We start from the raw sequence: 17,075 nt of genomic DNA on the forward strand, positions 1-17,075 counted from the left end.
TCGATTTTTACTCATCCAACGATTCTAAATCTGTATAAAACTAAAAGAATTTTACATTGTGTAACAAGATCATGTGCCATATAATTATATACAAGAATAAATATTAAATTTATATTTGTAATATTAAAAATTAATAGTGTTTAAAATTAAAATATATTAATATATTTTTATAAACACATGTATACATACAAGCGTATATACACACACACGTAGTGACACAGATGCAGACGCATGCACAATTTTAGACTAAAACAGAAACACCGAACCTTCGAACCATGTGTTCCGACTGTGGATGATGTCCAGATTTTTGCAACAACAATTTTGGTTTTCTTTTTTGTTAGATCAGATTGGTTACTATAAGATAGATCCATATGGCATCAAATGAAATAAAACAGGAACGGTTTTATTCACAATTATAGTAACAATAAGGGTAAAGATGTGTGTTGAAACTTGAAACGGACAAGATGAAACAGAAAACGACATGGGTGAGGAGCAAGTGGAGTTGCTTTTTGCGCTGAAACCGCGAAACCCAACAACTTTCTACCAAACGCGGTAACCCTCCGTCATCCTCAACCTATTAGAGGACTCATCCAGGGCTTTACAATGGGTAGGCCCTTTTTCAACTCTTAAATAATTATATTAATATAACATAAAATATTTTCTTCTCTTCTGCTTACATTCGTGGAAGCAGTCACAGAGAAGGATGGATAGATAAATAAATAAATAAATAAATAAATAAATCCCTCCCTTTCAAGACTCGGAATCAACAACTACCGACCCATATTTGATCCTTCACCGCCCGCTGCAACCATCCTCAACGGCATATCTCCGGTGATTCCTGCCATTTGTAAGTTGGATTCTTTCGTTCCATTCAGTCCAGATTCTAAGGTTGATGACCTATGCCTTCTTGTGTCCAGATTCGATAGACGTGGCCGTGTTTTTGTTGTTGTTGAATCGAATATATCCTTCATTATTGATTATTAATACCCTTCTCCTTTAGTTCCTTACGTAATCCCTGAATCTTATTGTTAGGTCAATATCATGTTTCAGGCTAGGAGTTTCCTTTAAGTAATTGTTTTATCCAGGCATATTGCTTAATCCAATTAGAATCTTGACCAATCCATCAATCTTTCATAATGTAACTATAGTGTGATCATAATTGAATGTATACCAACGATCGGACATGTTATTATGCCTTTACTTTCGCATCTAAGAATGGTACTCATCTTGTTAAAACTTCTCGCTCTTGCAGTTTAGTATTCAGCACCTGTTTTAGCTGGTTTTATTCCGAGGAGTCGAGGACTAGTTCTCTATTTTGGGTCGAGTTACAGTATGTGGAATGGAGTTCAGTACATGGGTGAAAGTTCTACCTCATCCTCTTGGAGCAGTCATCCGGATACTGAGGATGACCAGATGATTGCTGTTGTGTTATCAGAGGAATATTCCATGTTAGATGGTGCTGTTGCTAGGCGTCTTTCTGGTCTTGCACCTGTTCCTGTATGCTGTTCCACTTTCAATTTCTTTTTCTTTTTTTATTATTGATTATACTTTGCTTCCCTCAACTTCTGACGTTTACGTTTTCTTCATAGATCTGTCTATCTGAATTCACTTTAAAACTGATTTTAGTAGGTTTTATCTTCCTTCCCCCCTCCCCCTTAAATTCAACAAGAATAAGTCTTTGAAGTTCTCAGTAAGCATTCATTACCTCTGAGAAACAATGCATTTGATGCTCTCCTGTTTTATCATTTATCCATTCTGCATCTCCGCACAGTTCTTGCTTATTGCATTAATTCTGTTACTGCTACTTTTATCGATATTGATTGATAATTCTTCTCTTTTAAATGAAACTTTGTTGAAACTTCAGCATGTCCCACAAATAAACACTTATATTCCCAGCATAAGTGATGCAAGTTTGGATCATCAACGTCTTCTACAAAGGTATGTATTATGCTCAACAGTTCCAAAAACATGGTTTAAAAGCTTCTTAATATTCTTTTAATCTTTATTCATTTGGAAGATGTTGAAAAATATCATGGATATACATATCTATGTAGCATAGTTGAAAAATTGGAAGGCACCTTGGTTGGCTTACTTTGTATTTATTGATAAATTCGAAGAATTTAACTGATTTAATGAATTGGTCCTATTATAAACCAACTATAATGCTACCTTTTACATTTTGCTCTAAATTAATTTCTTTTTCATATGGTAGTACTATCTACCAAATGGAATCTAAATGTCTTCTATGAAAAGAATTATTTAGATGATGAAGTAAAAGAATGTTCTAGTGAGAAATTATGTGAGAACAACATGCATGCTATTTAAGTCATGTTCTTCTAAGTTGCACTTCAATTTATGTCTCTGCAGCTTTCACAACTCTTCCTTAGTTGATGTACCTAAAATTCTTACTCTCTTGATTGAATGGCTTTAGATGAATTTACTCTCTTTCCAAGTATATGTTACTATGCTAGTGTATCTTAGGGAGAGATTAGATATTTAAGATAAATGCTATCCCTGAAGTCTTTCATGCTCCTCGCTCTGCAGTCTACCTGCTAGTCTTTTCACCTTTCCTCTAATATTTTTTTTTACTGAAGCTTGTGAGTTTATCCCTTGCTGAGGGTTCAAACTACTAAGGTTCCATGCTTACCTTAGAGACCTAGGGCTGCAAGAAGACATTTGTCTCTATAATTCACAAATCTGTGTATGTGTGATTTTATGTGCAAGCATTTCCAAGCATGCGACTCATAAGTATTGCATATTGATGGAGTAAATATTAAGGATCACACAACATCATTAGCAGGTGCATACGACTCTGTAAATTTGTAACTACAGCATATATTTGTCTCTGAAACTTAACTTTAAAATCCTCAATGGTTGTTCCTAAGTCTAATGGACATCTTGAAGCCTTACCTCTTCTTTCCTTCTTTTAGAATATGTTTTGAGAAACTTGTGATTAAGTTCATGGGAGAATATCTTTGCTTCGAGGCTGCTAGACTTCTATATATGTCTTGAATAAAAATATTTTGTAAACCCTGATTTTTCTCAGGCTCCAAGTTTATGGTCTATGTGAAGTGAAGGTCACTGGTGATGGGAACTGTCAGGTACAGTAAAATCAAGTGATGGTGAAAGCTAATCTCTCTCACATATTTTGACCTCATTTTAAATAGTCAAGCTTTAAGACTATTTATTCAAATCACATAACTTTGTTTTGCAGTTTCGTGCACTTTCAGATCAGATGTACAGGTCCCCTGAGTATCACAAACATATAAGGAAAGATATTGTTAAACAGGTACAATGTCTTTGGGGCTTAACTAGTGGATTTGGGCATAGATATTTTATGTGAAACCAAATATCAGGTCCTTAATTGCCAAATGGTTAGATCATGTTGCAACCTTTCAGGTTTTGAAAATTTTCACCTAATTCATCGGTGTTAAATTCACAACTGGAGATATTAGCTTCATAGCCTATTTACCGATAGCCCCAAAGAAAAATAGTATAAAGCCTGGTAGAAATTTCAACGTCTTTTTATAACTTGTATATATCTCCATATTGTTTCTTTTAACTGTTCTCTCCATCAAGAACACCACTTTCACTTTGGTTAGGGCCAAACTACCATCGTGAACTGTTAAACTTACGCAAAATTATACTTAAAAGAGTGATGCCACCTTTCCCAACTCAGTATAAAGACGTTTAGCCACTGACAGCATACATACTAACATTCTTGTCTTTCCATACATCACAATCTATCTTATCCCTATTTTTATATTTTTCTTTCTTGAACTTATTTGGTCAACTGTTTGAAGTTCACACTAACTATGAATTCTCTGAAAAATAAATTGATGGAGTTTTAGATTTGTGAAAGATATGCCAGAAGCAGGATGTAAAGAAATATGAAGTAATTAATTTCAAATGACTACTTTTTCTTATTTGTAATACTTTTTCATGTTCCAGCTTAAAGACAACTGTAACTTGTATGAAGAATATGTTCCAATGAAGTACAAGAAATATTGCAAGAAAATGGCGAAGTATGTTGCATCGTTAAGGGTCTTGCACTTGATGCTTTGATCTGACTGAGTTTTACCTGAACTGATGCTTCTATTTTAGAGTTTGCTTATAGTGATGATTTGCAAATCTAATTAACCTTATTGTGTAGATCTGGAGAATGGGGGGATCATGTTACATTACAAGCAGCTGCTGACAAGGTTTATCTTCCATCATAATTCTTATAAAAAAAAATCTTCCATCATAAAAACTGTCATAATTTCCTGCCTCTTTTATCTTACTCTCCTTTAACTTAATCATGATATTTAAGTTTAACATCATATCATATCATCAAGCTGACAGTCATTGTCACATCTCTCTATATTTAACCCTCCACGCGCTATGTAATGTGTTAAATTTCTGATCAGCTTTCAATGAAAGACATTAATTGTAACTTCTCCTATCAAACTTGTGTTCCTTTACCAAGTTCCATCTGATGTAACTTCTTTCTTGGTTTTTAGAAATATCTGATGATGACGATGCAATTCTGAAAATATTGTTAGAAACATCTGAAGTGTTAATCCCTTTTTTTTTTCTCATTATTATTTCTTAAAGAATTCCCTGTTCTTCCAAGTATTGTAAATGTGTTATGAGTTTTCAGTATTGCAAGTAAAATGCTTCGATACTCTGTTATCAGTGTGTAATATGCGGTATTTGTGTATTTGCAGTTTGCAGTAAAAATATGCCTTTTGACATCATTCAGAGATACTTGCTTTATTGAAATTATGCCACAAGGCCAGGCTCCTAAACATGGTAAGAATGGAAATAGATTTTCTCTTTTTCTTTTGGGAAAAAAAATCAAAAACCATACTCTGTAACTGTTTACTATTATTATTTTTATTATTTTCAAGTAGTTATTCATCATGCGCTCCCTGCTCTTATCACTTCATGTAAAGCTTCCCTTGCAATCTCGTATAAAAATAAGCATTTTATCCTATGAGTTTGTTTGGTTATCGGTTAATTTGACTTTGTTTCTCGTCTTTCACCCTGACTTAATAATGAAAGTCCTCCCACTTGTACTGCATTTATACGTAAACAAGTAACATGTCCTATGCTGATAGATTAAGCCTCTTATCATTCTAACTATCAAGATGATATCCATGAATGCATTCTTATGGTTTTTAACCTTTATGTTTTGAATTGTGCAGGATTGTGGTTGAGTTTCTGGTCCGAGGTGCACTACAACTCCCTATATGCGATCCAAGGTTGGTTAGGGTGAAAATATGATTTTAGGTTGAGCCTCTCTGGATTTTGGATATTCAAAGGATAAAATATTCTAACCTATCTTTTCCAGGTGCCCCTGTTCCGAAGCCGAAGAAGAAACATTGGTTGTTTTAACGAGCAAAATGTTGGGGAGGTGATTCCATTCTGTGTTGCTGAAAAATTAGTACCATGTACACTGCTAAATATATATTCTTTTTAACAGATGATACTAACAAGGCATTTTTTTGGTCTTTATTACTGTAAAGATCTATGGTGCTATTGAAATGCACCAGGTTTTTTTTCTTTTCTTTTGAAAAAAGAATATATATATATCATTGTTCTTTTGCTTGTGGGATTTGTTTCCTGTTAGAGCAAATTCAAACATTCTACAGTGAATTGTAGCGAAATAATTTTTAGCCTTGCAAAGTTACAATGTTACATATGTTTGTCAAACTTCAACTATTCCTAATTTACCCTTTAAAAGAGGAAGGGACGTGTTTGTCAATGTTTTCCTGTAAGGGGGATTAAATTGCAATTTTGACTATACTATATGCTTCAATCAAGAAATGGCATAAATAGTCGTACGTTAAAATTTTACATTCTTGTTGAAAGCCGTAAAGAAATGAGGTGAGCAAAAATTAACCATCACATAACAACAGGAGTATTTCCAATCACTTCCAGTTGTTGGCAACAATGTCTGCCAAGTCTACAACCCTTTGAGAGTAACCCCACTCGTTGTCGTACCAAGCAAACACCTTAACCATGTCTTCTCCCATGACCATGGTGAGTGATGCGTCGACGGTGGAGGACACATCGGAGCACCTGAAGTCGACTGAAACAAGGGGTTCATCACATACAGAAAGGATACCCTGAAGCCCTTTCTCCGCACTTTTCTCTGAAAGCAGCATTCACCTCTTCAGCCAAGGTCTTCTTCGAGACCTGCAGGACTAGGTTGACGGCCGAGACAGTTGGTGTTGGCACACGCAAAGCAATGCTGTTTAGTTTGCCTTTGATAGTAGGCAGTACAAGGGCCACGGCCCTCGCTGCACCTGTCGAATTCTGGACAATGTTGAGAGCTGCAGCTCTAGCACGCCTGAGGTCACGGTGGCTAGCATTGAGTAACCGTTGGTCACCGGTGTATGAGTGAGTTGTAGTCATGGTACCCTTGATGATACCTGCCATATATTACGTTCGTTCCACATTATCGCTTGTCTACTTTTTCACCGTCATATGTGCTAGGTTAGAACCATTTTAAGGAAAATTTAAGGTTCAGGAACAATCTGGAGAAAGCAGTTACCAAACTTCTGGTCCAGAACCTTGACAAAGGGAGCAAGGCAATTGGTAGTGCAAGAAGCATTGCTGATAATAGGCTCATCTGGATTATAAGCATCAGCGTTAACTCCAACAACATAGGTTGAGTTGTCACCTTTCCCTGGTACAGTTATTAATACCTTCTTTGCTCCTGCTTGAATGTGCTTTCCTGCACCATCTCTGTCAACGAATACGCCAGTTCCTTCGATCACCAGGTCAATCCCCAAGCTCTGCATCAACATTCAGTTTGAATGAATAAGTTTATAACCAGAAATTGTTAATTTATATGCAAATCTGATGCATTTGAATGTAGAAATAGTGATACGAGAAACATAAACTCTTACTTCCAAGGGAGGTTGGCGGGGTTACGGTCGGAAACAACCTTGATAACCTTGCCATCACAGATATGTCATTGTCGCCGATAGGCTTGACGTCGGCTTCAAGTATGCCAAGGGTAGAGTCATATTTGAGAAGGTGAGAAGCCTGCTTAACACCACCAGTGTCATTGATTGCAATGACATCGAGTGGGGAGTCCTTACGGCCGTGGCAGCACCTTAAGAAGTTCCTACCTATCCTACCAAAACCATTTATAGCCACCTTTAGCTTTGCATCTACCACCCCTTTACGGTATCCACCATTGCTTCCCAACTACAAACAAGAAGCACACAAGTTCAAGGAACACCATTCATAAATAACATAACGAATTAAATGATCTTCAAGATGATAGAGAGTGGAACTCACAGAATATGTCTGGAAAGCAACGACCGAGTGAAAGTCATCCGATGTTTTCCTGGAGATGGGAAGGCTACCAGAGTTGCGTAGGCCAGAGAACTCCGCAAAACCCTTCCCATTTGCCTGAGAGCCAAAAAAAGGAACATTTTGATTAGTAAAAGGGATGATGTAGTAGCAGGTAGTATCAACAAGATGAGCAGCAATGAATCTGAAGGGTTGGGTTGGCTACAGAAACAGTTACCGAGGCCATGATGATGGTGGTGCGTAGCCAAGGCAAAAGGTTTTAGTTTTAAGTAGAGGGTGAGATTATGGATAGACCCTCCTTCAATGTATGGATGTGGTTTGATGTTTGTGCTTGTGTGTTTCACTCCAATCCACCCTACCTTTCTCTTTCTTAATTTTGTCTGATATATTTCCAATCGTGTGGTCTCTGTGACCTTCACGGCATATTGCTCCCTGTGAATATAAATCTATTTTAAACGCTTGCCCAGTGGCTATAAATTTGGGCTCTGTCTCGTGATAAGATGACCAGAACCCAATATTTAAAGTATATAACTTGGCTTCTTGAAAGAAAAAAAGGGGGGGGGGGCTCTTTCCGGCGAACCTCTCTCATCATCCAGGCCAAAAGAACTTGATTCCACCCATACCGACTAATAGCTCTCCGTCCAATTTGAAAGCGACAAATCGTAAATGGTCGATAAAACTTCACTATTTCCATCATCTAAACCATCGTAAACAGTCATGCCACATGTTGACTTCAACAAGTTTGGATAATGTTTAAAATCTGTTATATTAGATTTTCTTCAACCAACACAAAAGAGATCAAATTCATTCTTTAAGATCAAATTTAGAAAACTTTGAAGCAACCACCCATCCAAAATCAAATGTTAAATGTCCTTGAATCAAAATTTATCCAATTTGATTATCCCAACACAAAGATCATGTCTTAATGACCCATGAAACGAGTTCCATGGACCCAAAAAAAACAAAGTCGTGGAGACTTTTGGATTATTTCTGAAGAGAAATAAACCCTGTATTTTTTTTATAAAAAAATATTTATTTTGAAAAATTAACTATTTATTTTTTAAGATATATGCTTTACTAAAACATACTATTATTCTATAACCAGAGTAGATGTCTATCTTGTAAGTAACCTTCTTGACAAGAAAGGTTGAGAGAGTGTTTGATGAGTAGTGAACTCCTTTTTATTTATTATAATGCTGGCGATATTGTGCTGGCTTGTAAATGGAGCGGCCTTTATATTCAATAAATTTATATTTGATGTAGAAATATATGGACCGTTAGTGCATCGTATATAAACCCTTGCAATATAAATAAACAAATAATTGGAAATCAAATATACTACTTTTTCATGTATGAAAATGAATTCAATATACAAACTGACACTACAACTTATCTAAGAATCTAGATCTAATTAAAGTTGCACCTAAATACATATATAGTTCACATCTACACATTAAGAAAGGTCACACTCAGTGACTCATGTTGCTAAACAGATTCAATGCCAAACCCTTGTACAATAAACAAGCTCATTGTATTCAATAAGATCCTAGTTGAGAGCAATGACTCACATTGAGTGACGACCATCTGCCCTGTCTTTTCTTGTTTGCTCCTCTTGAATCTCTTCATAATCCTCCTCGCCTCCCCTTCTACCAGCTTGCTCCTTCCAATATGCAACCAAACTTTTCAATCGAGCCACCTCTTTCGAGCTAACGTTTTTGCTTGCATCGTTCACGATGGATCGAACTCTTGATGCATATCTAAAGTAACAAGAAAAACAAAATAAATAAATGAAGATGATGTTACGCTTCTTCGAAATAGTACACTATCGTTACCAACAATATGGTCAATTATTTCGGTATAATATCATAGAACTACTTGGAAACTCAAGTACTTTAATGCAGAGGAGTTGTAAAGAAAGCATACGTTAGAGAGTTATATGTCTCATCCAAATTCGATTCAACCGGAGACACGTTAACAAACATGAGTGTTTTGGCATTTCCACCTAGTGAATCGCTCATTAACATTGTTAGCTTGTGATTTCTGTAAGGAATATGTTGGCCGCCAGAAGATAAAGCGCTAATGACATCACCAAGTGCAGAAAGAGACTTGTTAATACTCTGTGCTTCTTTAAGTTGACAACCGACAGAACCAGACTTTTTCACTCTCTCAGAACCAGCAAGGTCCACAAAACTTAGCTGCACATGAGATCGTCAGATTGTCCCGCATTTAGAATCATGCAAGTGCGGAAAAGGAAGAGTTGTTACTTGTGTTAAGGTACAAAAACTTACATGTGGCAAGGTACTCAATACTTCATAAGATTCAAATATGGGCAAACTAATCATATACTTATAAATTATTATACCTTTCCCCTGGCAACAGACTGTGTTTGAAGATTGGTACTCTCAATAACAACTGAAAGTATTAGATGAGATCTTGAACTTTCCTCATTCATTTGTGTCCCGGATGTGTGTCTTCGTTCGGATCCTCTCTGAATAATGCTTTTTAATTCCTCGAAAGTTGAAATAGGCAAAACCGTTGCATTTTCAACACCAACCATGCCCTGAAAATCAAAAAATAAAAGCTATAAAACCTATACAAGCAGGCATCATACTAAGCTCACAACTAAAACTAGAGACCAATCATCATAGAATATTATATAGCTAAAAAAATTGCATAAGAAATATAAATTCTTCAAAAAACAGTCACTGAAGTTAAAACTACAGCCTATCCACTTTAAGCGATAATACCTTTGCATCTTTCTTTATATCAAGTTTCAGACGCTTAGCATTCTTCGGTAATAACAAGTCCACAAGTATATCCTGGTATAACTCCACCATATACGCCTGTCATATCATGATGAATGTTAACAATTAGGATATGGGATATTATTTTTGATTGTCAAAACTTTTTAGCAGTAGAGGAAAAGGTTGTGTTGCCTTGAAAGAATTGTGAGAGCAACCTTACAGTTTTAAACAATATGGGTTGAATGTAATATTAGATTCATAATCATCCAACCTAATAAAAGCTAGTAAAAAGGCTTGTGAACCGGTTATGCATATAAATTATATCAAAATAATAACCTTTAATGAAAATGAGAATCTGTTGCCGTCTCGCCTTAAAATTTTGAAAAGTTCTGCAATAGCTCGAGGCGTCAATCCAGGATTGTTATCTGACCCATATATAGTAAATGTCTTCCCAGAACCAGTTTGACCATAAGCAAATATGCAAACATTGTACCCATCTACAGCCGATTGAACCAAGTACTGCATCATAAAAACCATGAAGGGAAAGGTTGAAGGAGATATATTAACTTAAAAAAACTACATAAGTCAAATGTCATATAACTAGTTAATTTAAAATAAACTACTCGGTAGCTTACCCTTGTATCCTCAAAAACATCTTCTTGGGTGGCACCATCATCAAAGACACGATCATACATGTGTTGTTTTGCTTTATCATCCTTCCATGGATGCTCGACAGTGAATTCATCCAAGCCCATTAGCACTTTCCTTTCCTTTTCAGCCATCTCTTTCTCATTTAAAGGCCTCACACGACAAAAAACTCTAATCTTGCCTTTCATATCTGAAGTTTAAACAAAGGTTAATCATGCATCGATCATTCAAATTAGAATCGAAGTAAAATAAACTGGAACTATGTGCTATATGCTGTGACATATGCAATGTCCTAAAACATCTTAAACATGATATCTTCAAAATACACTGAGGAATTTATCAGTTCATTCCAACCTTCTATAGTATTAAAATAGCGCTTTCTTAAAACTTGTTCTTCCTTATAAAGTGCTTCTAATTCAGCAAGTTGAGCCCCTTGCATCTTCAAGATAGCAGCAGTTTGCTCATTCTTTCTATCAATATCCTGAAAGAACAACAAAACCAAAGAAGTCTATGCAATAAGGATATATATGTTACGTTTTCTTCTAGGATTTTGGCAAATTCATATCCTCACAAACACAGAGGACATAATTTAAGACTAGAAAGGCAAGTACCTCTTTCATTTCCCTCAATTCCTCTAATTCTTTTAAGTTATTCTGCAAGGAAGAAACTTCTGCATTTCTAATTGCAAGGGTTGACTCCGAAACAGCCAACTCATTGGTAATCACTTCCAACTTCATTTCAAGTTCAGATGCATGAAGCTTTAAGGCTTTGCATTCTTGCTCATAGCTCTTCTTCATAACTTTCACCTATATTGTGATTCCACTCAATAGTCAATTCATCAATCCAATTACAATGTTAATTCAACAACTACTTTCTAATATTACAATATTACCTCTTGGTCTTTCTTCCTTTCTAGTTCAATAATCCTCTGCTCCAAACTGGCCTTTTCATTTGTTAATCTTTTTGCCCTTTCCTTGGACATATGCAATTCCTCGTTACGAAGTTTCAATTCATCTTGGAGCTTGTGCAGTGACTATACAACAAAGCATAGTCATCAATTACAAACCAAAAAATTATATCATTATCATCTATAAAATTGACAGATGAGAAAATTATTTACTAGCATCATACTTCTCCGTACAAGTCCTACCTCATTTACTGTTACAGCCGTGTTCCCTTTGGAATTGTTTTCTGAAGCTAGATTACTTAGCTTAGCCAACCTAGCTTCCATTGTATTCTTCTCTAACAGAAGAGCCTACAATATTCAAGTGTAAAAACAAGTAACACAAAAAAAAATTGATATAAATATCAATTTCAAAAGATTATATATACTACTAACCTGAAGAGCAGCATCTTTTTCTTCACCTAATGATCTAATTCTATCCAAGTCCAACTTAACCTCCCTTAAGTCTTCCTTCTCTTCCCTCAAGGCATTTTTCAGGCACTCCAACTCTTCTTGTGTTTTCAACTCTTGCTTCTGCTTCTCATGTAATTCTCCCAACAACTAAATTCAAGTACATAATTTATTAATTCAAAATGAAGTTTCCAAGAAAAAAATGTGATAAGCACTTTAGAAAGTGACAAGGGCAATATGAGTTCAATATCAACCAATAAATCGCCTTTCAAGCTTACTTGATTTGTGTTCTTTTGAGATTCTTCAACGGCTTTTGATAAATCCTGAACGCGTTTCTCATATACTTCTAGACTAGGAGGCTTAAAATTGTTAGAAATATCTCCATTTAAAGATCCATTAGCAACAGAGCGAGCTTTTGTGTAACGGCGTAACATGACATCATTTATGTGCGTTTGAAGAGCAACACAAATTTCTTCCCCCTACATGAAATGAAAAGATCCATTTCTTATCAAAAGAATACAAAAATAAAAAAGACTAACGTGTGTTAGCACCTCGTACTCCATTTCTCAGTAGAGATACAAAATGAGACATATTCATCTCCAAACTCATCACTGCAACCACCTAAATGTGAACCTAAGATCTACCGGATTAACACCTCAAGATTTACCCATTACGGTGTCTTCTTGGAGACCTAGACCAAATATTCTTCATCTATTTGATGGAATGTTAATTGCATTTGTCTAAAAAGAGAAAGAAAAAATAGACAGGGAAGGAAGATGACAGAGAGTTGTCTAAACCTGTTTAGTTTCAAACTGAAATATGTGAAGAACACCAGCAACTCGCATCTTGAAAAATACAGCAGTATTGCTGCTGCCAAATTGCATTATGTCTCTTAATTCAGCTGAATGTAAATACTCTTTGGGAACAGGACGAAAAAAGTGAACCTGCATAAATGAGCACATACATTAATGTTTAGCAATAAAAAGTTAAATAGTAACAAACAAAATTACCCTGAAGGCCTGAACATTTTTCATTTACGAAAAGAAATTTAAGAAAGATAAATAAATAAATAAAAAGAACTAACCCCACGCTTATTGATGCCCAAAATTATCCTTCCTGGCAAAAGTCCAATTGGATCATCAATTTTGCGAACACTGAAGAAAATTGAACTCCCATAGGGAAGTGTCCTCAATATTCGTAGAAATTGTTGTCTTGCATCATCTTTTGTAAGATGTTCCTTGATCAACAAAATAATTTATAATCAAGTGAAAAATTTACTGCAACATCATGGATTTATGAATAACCAGTTTAAAAATTGAGGTTCTGACCATTGAACGGTAACGAGAAAGAATATCCAATTCCCACTCTCGTCTTGCTCGAGTAATTGCAATTTGTCTAGGAAGGAATCTTTCTAGAAGAGTACTCCAATCACTAAAATGATATTTACATTAATCAGCAATTTTTTTCCATAATGTTGAAGGAACTAAAAAAATTAGAAGATAAATCATTATATGTATTTGAAGTTCAAAAGGTTAAACAGAAAGTAGCCCATATAAGAAAACTTACGGGCATGATTCAGGACTACCAACAAATCCAATCTCAGCCAAGATCTGTAATGCAGACAGTTGTACAGCATCATCTCTTCCAACAGGATAATTGCCCAAAATGTAATCATGTTGTAACTGCATAGAGCATAAGAGTATAAAAACACGCCAATTTTGTAAAGCTGCTGAAGACGATTTAAACCAGATTACATACTTGAAAATAGCATAGTTGTACAAACATTGGATCCGTTACAGCTTCATCAGACTCCCGGAATAGCTTCTTTTTAAATATGAGTTTGCAGTGTAATATTTCCCCTTTACTTCGCTCCTTAGCAGCCTTGACTTCCGCCAGCAAGTCCCCTATATACTGATTATCATCTAACCCAATGTATTCCTCTACATGACAGAAAGTAAGCATTAGACAATTGTGTTAGCAAATCATGTAGGAAAATCATCAAAAACTAAAACAGATACCATTCCCAGGGTCTGGAGACTTGGAACCAGTAACAACTTTTCGGCACTCAAACAGGCTGAAGCTAGAATATGCTGATAGCTTAATTGTGCTAGCAAGCTCCTGACAAAAAATTGAGACAAACAATGAGCTGAAATTGAAGAAAAACACACCCATGAACCACATCCAAATTAAGAAACCTTCTTAAGAGAATCATCTAGCATTCCAGGAATAAAACACACTATCTAAGTAGGGAAATGCACAGGTGGGAAGATTTAGTAAGTGAACCTCCCATCCAACCATAAAATTCACACAACTAAACTTTGACCAAACAGGTTCAGTTTTTTCAATCTGCTAGCAGACATGCAAAACGGAAGTCATTCCAACAACAGTACAAGGAATAAAGTAATGAATTTGTCTTTAACTTATAGAACATTCAAAAATGAATTCCTTTATAAAGTGTATATTTTCCCTATGTTTTAAGTAATGTTCTCGGAAAACATGAGAGCAAACTCTTTGGCCTTTAAACAACATATATGGTTAGTTGACCTTTATAAGCAATAGACATTGACTGAAAAATGTGATAATTTATCTTCCTTTAACAAAATTACACCTATTTTGATGATGCAGAAATTAGTACCTCTACTGCATCAGACACAGTTGTTGCCATGTCATATGTTATCTCTTCAAAAGTTTCATCCAAGAAAAACACAATATGTTTCAACTTTCTGTTAGTTAAAATAGCTTCAATTTCTTCACGTGCTGGTACTGTATTACGGGGGCCAGCTTTGACAGAACGCTTTAAAGCATTTAATGTATTCAATGCAAGGGTTTGGACCTCGGAATCATTGCTTGTATTGTGAGCTACATTTTGGACGTACTCAGATAGATATCCACCAATTTCTTTGGTAGGAGGCATGGCAGACGCACATAAATACATTAGCTCCCATGCTTTGATCAAGTTTTGCCTGTAACATCCAAACCAATGGGAATAGGTGACATGAAGCAAGCCAAAAGGCATATAAAGAAAAAGGCATATCTTAGAAAGGAGAAGCATACGTATCAGGATTGTTCCTTGTTTGTTTAGAAATCTGAACAAATAATTCATCTCGAAGCTCTGCACGCTTCAAAGTTTGCTTATATAGTTTAGAAACTAGCTCAATCTGTTCATCGAAACTGACTGAAGTTACTCGCTCAGATGAATCAACTCCCATGTACTTCAAAATCATATGGAACATTTTCGTTGCTCGGCTCACTAGATCACTATTAATTTTAAGTAGCGAAGTTGGAATAGGGTCCTGTAACAGAAATTTATTTTTAACTTAGATGTTCTCAAGCTTGGTCTACAGAAATATTATGTTGAAAAATTGTGTATAGTTACCTTTTGGAAACACAACATATCCTCAAATGTAAACTTTTCTCGAACTTGAGTGGATACAGACTTTTTAGAGAAAAAACTACGCTTTCCAGAAGAATTAATCTGTTTCTGCATCATTTTTAAGAATGCCTCCACCTACGCAGTTGATTGTAAATTAGAATTTCAAAAAGCATTAATAAGATTATAAGCCTGACATGAATTCTAGTCATGTTTTTCATGCATAATCAAAAGAAGGTGATGCCATTTCTATTGCAAAATATGCTTATCAACAGAAGATGCAGTTGCTCACCTGAAATCTATCAATCAGGGTTATCGCACCAGCAAGTTCTGGAGGCATTGTCAAGGACATTGTATTCGGTGTACTGTTTTAAACAAGAAGCAGAATGAAAACAGTTACAAATGGAACATATTTCTCATAAGCAAAGAATAGGCATATACATAGGCGTCTCCGATGGTGGAAAACAACAATTGGAGATCTCGGATAGAAATGAAAACAACATTCTGTTAAATTTGGCAGTTTGCTTTAATGACTGTATATTGAAGTATCAGATAAATTGATATGACAAATATTGAAGATACGTAAGGTCAAAATCCAACCCCATAAACTGCTTGATTGTAACATGTAGTTCGATATAAAGTACTAAAGAGGAAGGTATACACGAAAGGAAACTTACGGAGGAGCGAAGTTGGAGCCATCACTGTCGTAATCGTCGCCGTTTGAGACAGAGGCAGCGCCGGAATAAGGAATCTCATCATGCACATTGCTAGAGCTGAAGGAAGACCTACTTGCTCTCATACTTTGGCTCATTGATGGCAGCCAGTCAATGGGCATTTGACGGGAATCTGCCCCACTAAAACCAAGGATGTTCTGCTCCTTCTTTTGTGCTCCTCAATTATACAAGGACTACAGGGAAAGAAAAAAAGTTGACTTTAGAGTAGGGATTACACTACTCAAACCGAACCATAATATTTGCATCTATCCGCAATAGTCGCTGAAAAACGATAAAAGGGGTTAAAAATAGTTAAAATATCGAAAGAGAAAAGCGCGGAGATCCACTAATAAGAAATGCATATAAATGGGAGCAATAATATGTGGAATCTGCGAACTCCCACTGCAATAATGGCTTAAACAGGACAATGAAAACTAGGATCGATTGAACAAATTCGCGGAATCATAATGAGCGGAATAGGGAGAAAGGAAAGAAGAGTACCCGGCAATGGCATTGCAACGGAAGAGAAAGGAGCAGGCAACAGATTAAGCGACACAGAGAGATCTATTGGTAGTGAGCTGGGCCTGGGCTGGGGGAGGCCGAAGAAGAAGAAGATGGAAAAACAAAAAAGAAAAGGACAATGGTGAGAATCACGAGAGCGTTATAAATGGACAATTATAATACATAAATGGATAAATAAATATATACTGCCGTAAATCTGCTAACAGTCAACCACTTTGAATGGGTGTAGCGTGGAAGAAAACCTTTGTTTGTTTGTTTTTTTTCCCGTTGCCGTCCCAAAAAATCAAATTTCAAATTAAACAAATCTATTGTTCAAATTTAAAAATACATTCAATTTAATGATCTAATGATTAAAATAAAAATTTTATCTAACGACAATTACTCTAATAATTTTTTCCAATTTCAATAAACAA

At 35.7% G+C, this 17,075-nt stretch overlaps 2 protein-coding genes and 1 pseudogene across 3 annotated transcripts; 1 reads left to right on the forward strand and 2 right to left on the reverse strand.

The window, feature by feature from the left end:
* The first annotated feature begins 641 nt into the window (after positions 1–641).
* Positions 642–5,507, forward strand: LOC120122554 (OVARIAN TUMOR DOMAIN-containing deubiquitinating enzyme 12-like). Its single transcript, XM_039141690.1, has 11 exons — positions 642–847; positions 1,253–1,280; positions 1,326–1,497; positions 1,865–1,938; positions 3,047–3,101; positions 3,215–3,289; positions 3,952–4,025; positions 4,154–4,202; positions 4,710–4,794; positions 5,190–5,246; positions 5,336–5,507. Exons 3-11 carry the CDS (start codon positions 1,333–1,335, stop codon positions 5,377–5,379), a joined length of 678 nt encoding a protein of 225 aa, XP_038997621.1. The 5' UTR covers positions 642–847; positions 1,253–1,280; positions 1,326–1,332; the 3' UTR covers positions 5,380–5,507.
* A 365-nt stretch (positions 5,508–5,872) lies between these two features.
* LOC120122559 lies at positions 5,873–7,577 on the reverse strand (annotated as a pseudogene).
* Positions 7,578–8,636: 1,059 nt separating this feature from the next.
* On the reverse strand, positions 8,637–16,817 carry LOC120122551 (kinesin-like protein KIN-14E). 2 transcript variants are annotated; one of them, XM_039141687.1, is made up of 24 exons: positions 16,642–16,817; positions 16,105–16,334; positions 15,720–15,792; positions 15,434–15,565; positions 15,112–15,350; positions 14,693–15,020; positions 14,076–14,175; positions 13,816–13,997; positions 13,624–13,739; positions 13,386–13,488; positions 13,142–13,294; positions 12,855–13,001; positions 12,336–12,536; positions 12,043–12,207; positions 11,854–11,958; positions 11,596–11,736; positions 11,315–11,509; positions 11,058–11,184; positions 10,691–10,893; positions 10,392–10,574; positions 10,059–10,154; positions 9,674–9,871; positions 9,235–9,506; positions 8,637–9,068 (listed from the first exon to the last, which is right to left on the reverse strand). In XM_039141687.1, exons 2-24 carry the CDS (start codon positions 16,260–16,262, stop codon positions 8,876–8,878), a joined length of 3,810 nt encoding a protein of 1,269 aa, XP_038997618.1. In that variant the 5' UTR covers positions 16,263–16,334; positions 16,642–16,817; the 3' UTR covers positions 8,637–8,875. The 2 variants fall into 2 exon arrangements, with proteins under 2 accessions (XP_038997618.1, XP_038997617.1); XM_039141686.1 differs by having other exon boundaries at positions 16,105–16,344; positions 16,644–16,699.
* Between the last annotated feature and the right edge of the window lie 258 nt (positions 16,818–17,075).

This window comes from Hibiscus syriacus, unplaced genomic scaffold (assembly GCF_006381635.1).
Source record: "Hibiscus syriacus cultivar Baekdansim isolate YM2019G1 unplaced genomic scaffold, ASM638163v2 tig00110387_pilon, whole genome shotgun sequence".
Lineage (NCBI taxonomy): Eukaryota > Viridiplantae > Streptophyta > Magnoliopsida > Malvales > Malvaceae > Hibiscus > Hibiscus syriacus.

Bases quoted from the DNA above. Each gene is read 5' to 3' on its own strand.
- LOC120122554 (XM_039141690.1), top strand. From the start codon at position 1,333: ATGTGGAATGGAGTTCAGTACATGGGTGAAAGTTCTACCTCATCCTCT. The intron at 3,102-3,214 runs GTACAGTAAAAT...TTTGTTTTGCAG, and splicing joins CTGGTGATGGGAACTGTCAG to TTTCGTGCACTTTCAGATCA. The intron at 4,203-4,709 runs GTTTATCTTCCA...GTGTATTTGCAG, and splicing joins TACAAGCAGCTGCTGACAAG to TTTGCAGTAAAAATATGCCT.
- LOC120122551 (XM_039141687.1), bottom strand. From the start codon at position 16,262: ATGCCCATTGACTGGCTGCCATCAATGAGCCAAAGTATGAGAGCAAGT. The intron at 13,740-13,815 runs GTATGTAATCTG...TGCTCTATGCAG, and splicing joins TACAACTATGCTATTTTCAA to TTACAACATGATTACATTTT. The intron at 11,737-11,853 runs GTAGGACTTGTA...TTTGTTGTATAG, and splicing joins CGGCTGTAACAGTAAATGAG to TCACTGCACAAGCTCCAAGA.